Source organism: Gymnoscopelus microlampas (genome assembly GCF_963454915.1).
Source record: "Gymnoscopelus microlampas genome assembly, chromosome: 16".
Lineage (NCBI taxonomy): Eukaryota > Metazoa > Chordata > Actinopteri > Myctophiformes > Myctophidae > Gymnoscopelus > Gymnoscopelus microlampas.
In genome coordinates this window covers 6,274,089-6,276,729 of record NC_139953.1, presented here as the reverse complement: position 1 = coordinate 6,276,729, position 2,641 = coordinate 6,274,089, and the positions used below count along the sequence as shown (strand labels likewise).

The window sequence follows — 2,641 nt, the reverse complement described above, 5'->3', positions numbered from 1 at the left end:
AAAAGTAATTAAACCCCTCTTTCTCTTTATTCTTCTTAAAATTGTTAAATACAACACACAAGAACTTAGTATCGATAAAATGTATTATTTGCATTGCAGAACGATTCGATACGATTATTTGCATTGCAAAACGATTCGATACAAAGTCAAACGATACAATATTTTGCTGTTTGCGTATCGATACAGTAGATCGTTGAAGATTCAAAACGATTTTTCGATGCAGTTACTATGTCGTTACACCTCTAGCACTGTCTCATACTCTGGTGGCACCAGTGATACTCTGATGAATGGAGTTGGAACAACAGATGTTCAGGAGGCGGAGAAACACAACTTTACTCCGCCCACACACCAATCTACCTGGCGCTATTTATACCCTGTCAGAACTACCCAGAAACCCCTTATTCGCTTTCGTACATCCGTACTCAAGCTCATAACGTTTGTCAGCATCCCTCCACCACCCCTGTTCACCTCCACAGGTTGTGCTTTCCACCACTCCTCTCTTTTCTCCTTCTACGACCCTCCCTGTCTCTCTCTCCCTCTCCCTCCTTCTCTCTCTCGCTCTCTCCCACCTCTCAGGTTCCTGCTGGGGGTTTCAGTCCACGTGTGCCGTGCTGACTACGCCATCGGCCGTCCGCGTGTGCCGTGCTGACTACGCTAACGACCTCCTCCCCAAAGACTCCAGGGTCGGCGACCCTCCCCGGAACCCTCTTCCCCTCCCTCTATTACATTCTATTCTTTCAATAAAACCTTTAAACTTTCCATAAAGGTGTGTTTCTTTGTCTAGTGAACAGTGATTCCATCCCCAGGTTGACTCCTGCCATACCACGCCTACGTTCACGGCGGCACTCATCAATGGTAAGGGAGAGAGAGATGGGCTGGTCAGAATAGGGTGTGTCTTCTTCTGTTGCTGTCATGGCTGCCAGTTCCCATCTGGTGTCGTGTGGGAGCTCAGACTGCTCCAGACCGCACTGAATAACCGCTAGCTTGCATAACGTCTTCAGGCTAGGACTGAAGTCCAAGACTTGCAGGTCTGTTCCTGTGTATGTGTCTGTGTTAGCTGCTCCAAAGAGGATGGCACAATCTCCCACTATGGAACAGGCCATTCTATGCATTGAACACAGGCCTTTCCCCTTGGGCTCGACCACCTTCCAGGAGACGGTCTCTGGTTTGAATCTCCACATGTCAGTCAGCCACTTTCCGCATGTTCGGCCGCCAAATATGTACAACTCTCCGTTGTGGGCAAAAGCTGAATGGAATCTGCGTGCTTCTGGACAACGCGCTGAATGGAATCTGCGTACTTCTATACGAAGCTGTGCAGACGGCGTGCTCAGCCAGCAGTCGGTCTCTGTGTCAAACACTCTGATGTGGTCGTGGTCCACGTCTTCGCCTCGAACCTCTCCCATCCCCCCAAATACAAACATCTTTGTCCCGATGATGGTGGCAGTGTGTAATCTCGAAGCAGGTGCTGGAGTGCCACTGACGTTAATTAAGGACCAGACCATTGTGGCGGTGTCCAACTTGTAGATGTCATCGGTGGGTCCGATCACCCGGCTATACCCTCCGTAGATATACATGGCATTCGCCAAGACACAGGCTGAGTGCGCCTCCCTCTCCTCTGGAACAGTGCCAGAAACCACAGGCTTGAACCATCTATGGGTGTCGACATCAAATGCCCAAAGCATATTACCGTAAGGAGTCCCCCCGCACATGTAGATGACATGTCCTATCAGTACAGCTGTTTGGTCCCAGAGTCTGGTGGGAACCTCGAGGGGACCTTCTCTTCCACCTGTCGCTAACTTCTTCCAGCGCAAAGAGACAGTGTTGAAGACATGGACGTCAATCTCCTTGTCCGAGTCATTGCAATAGAAAAAGGCTCCAATGGAGTACACCTTGCATCCCACTGACACAGCAACAGGACTGTACGGCCATGGTCCTTTCTGATGCACGGTGAAGCATAACATTTCTCACACACCAGCACCGCCGTGGATTGGATCGGTCAAGTCTTTCTTGCGGTGTATAGCGCTAGCTGTCACAGTGGTGGATGGAAGTACCCAAAAAGCTGACTTCGCTGACACGGGTAGCGGAAAGTCCTTACTTAAGAATCTCAAAATTGGGTAACAGGAAAATAGATGCTTTACCTGTATTCAACAATAAAGCACAACCTGAGCCTTGAACCTTGAAACTGCAAATAAGCTCATTGAAAATAACACTAGCCACACCTAACAAGGTGTTTGATGTTATTTTGGTATTTGCTGTCTGGCGGCTACTATATAGACCGTGATGATGTCATTGATTATGTCATTTACTGACAGACACCACTCTGAGATATAACATATAATAACATCACTGATTATGTCAACTTCAAAAATGTCACGCAAGGGTTGGCCAATCCACAAAGCCAATGGGTTGGAGTTGGCCAATCATCAGTCATCAGCGACTTTTCATCTCCCTAATAAGGCAAATTGATCACCATAGAAACCACTGCCCAAATGGATGCTTACGGGTCCATTTGCTTCCAATTGTACAAACACTTTCAGTGTTTAATTAAAACACTGAGGTTCTGCAGACCTGCCTAAGGGCAGCGAACAAGGCAGCGTCGAGTACGACAGCTCGAGGCTTTATTTCAGTGAGTATTTTGATG

General features: G+C 48.0%; 1 protein-coding gene across 1 annotated transcript; it reads right to left on the bottom strand.

The window, feature by feature from the left end:
- Positions 1 to 234: 234 nt before the first annotated feature.
- On the bottom strand, positions 235 to 1,961 carry LOC311062785 (kelch domain-containing protein 3-like; the record flags this gene model as incomplete). Its single annotated transcript, XM_084082003.1, has 2 exons — positions 235 to 280; positions 994 to 1,961. 2 exons carry the CDS (start codon positions 1,959 to 1,961, stop codon positions 235 to 237), a joined length of 1,014 nt encoding a protein of 337 aa, XP_083938129.1.
- Between the last annotated feature and the right edge of the window lie 680 nt (positions 1,962 to 2,641).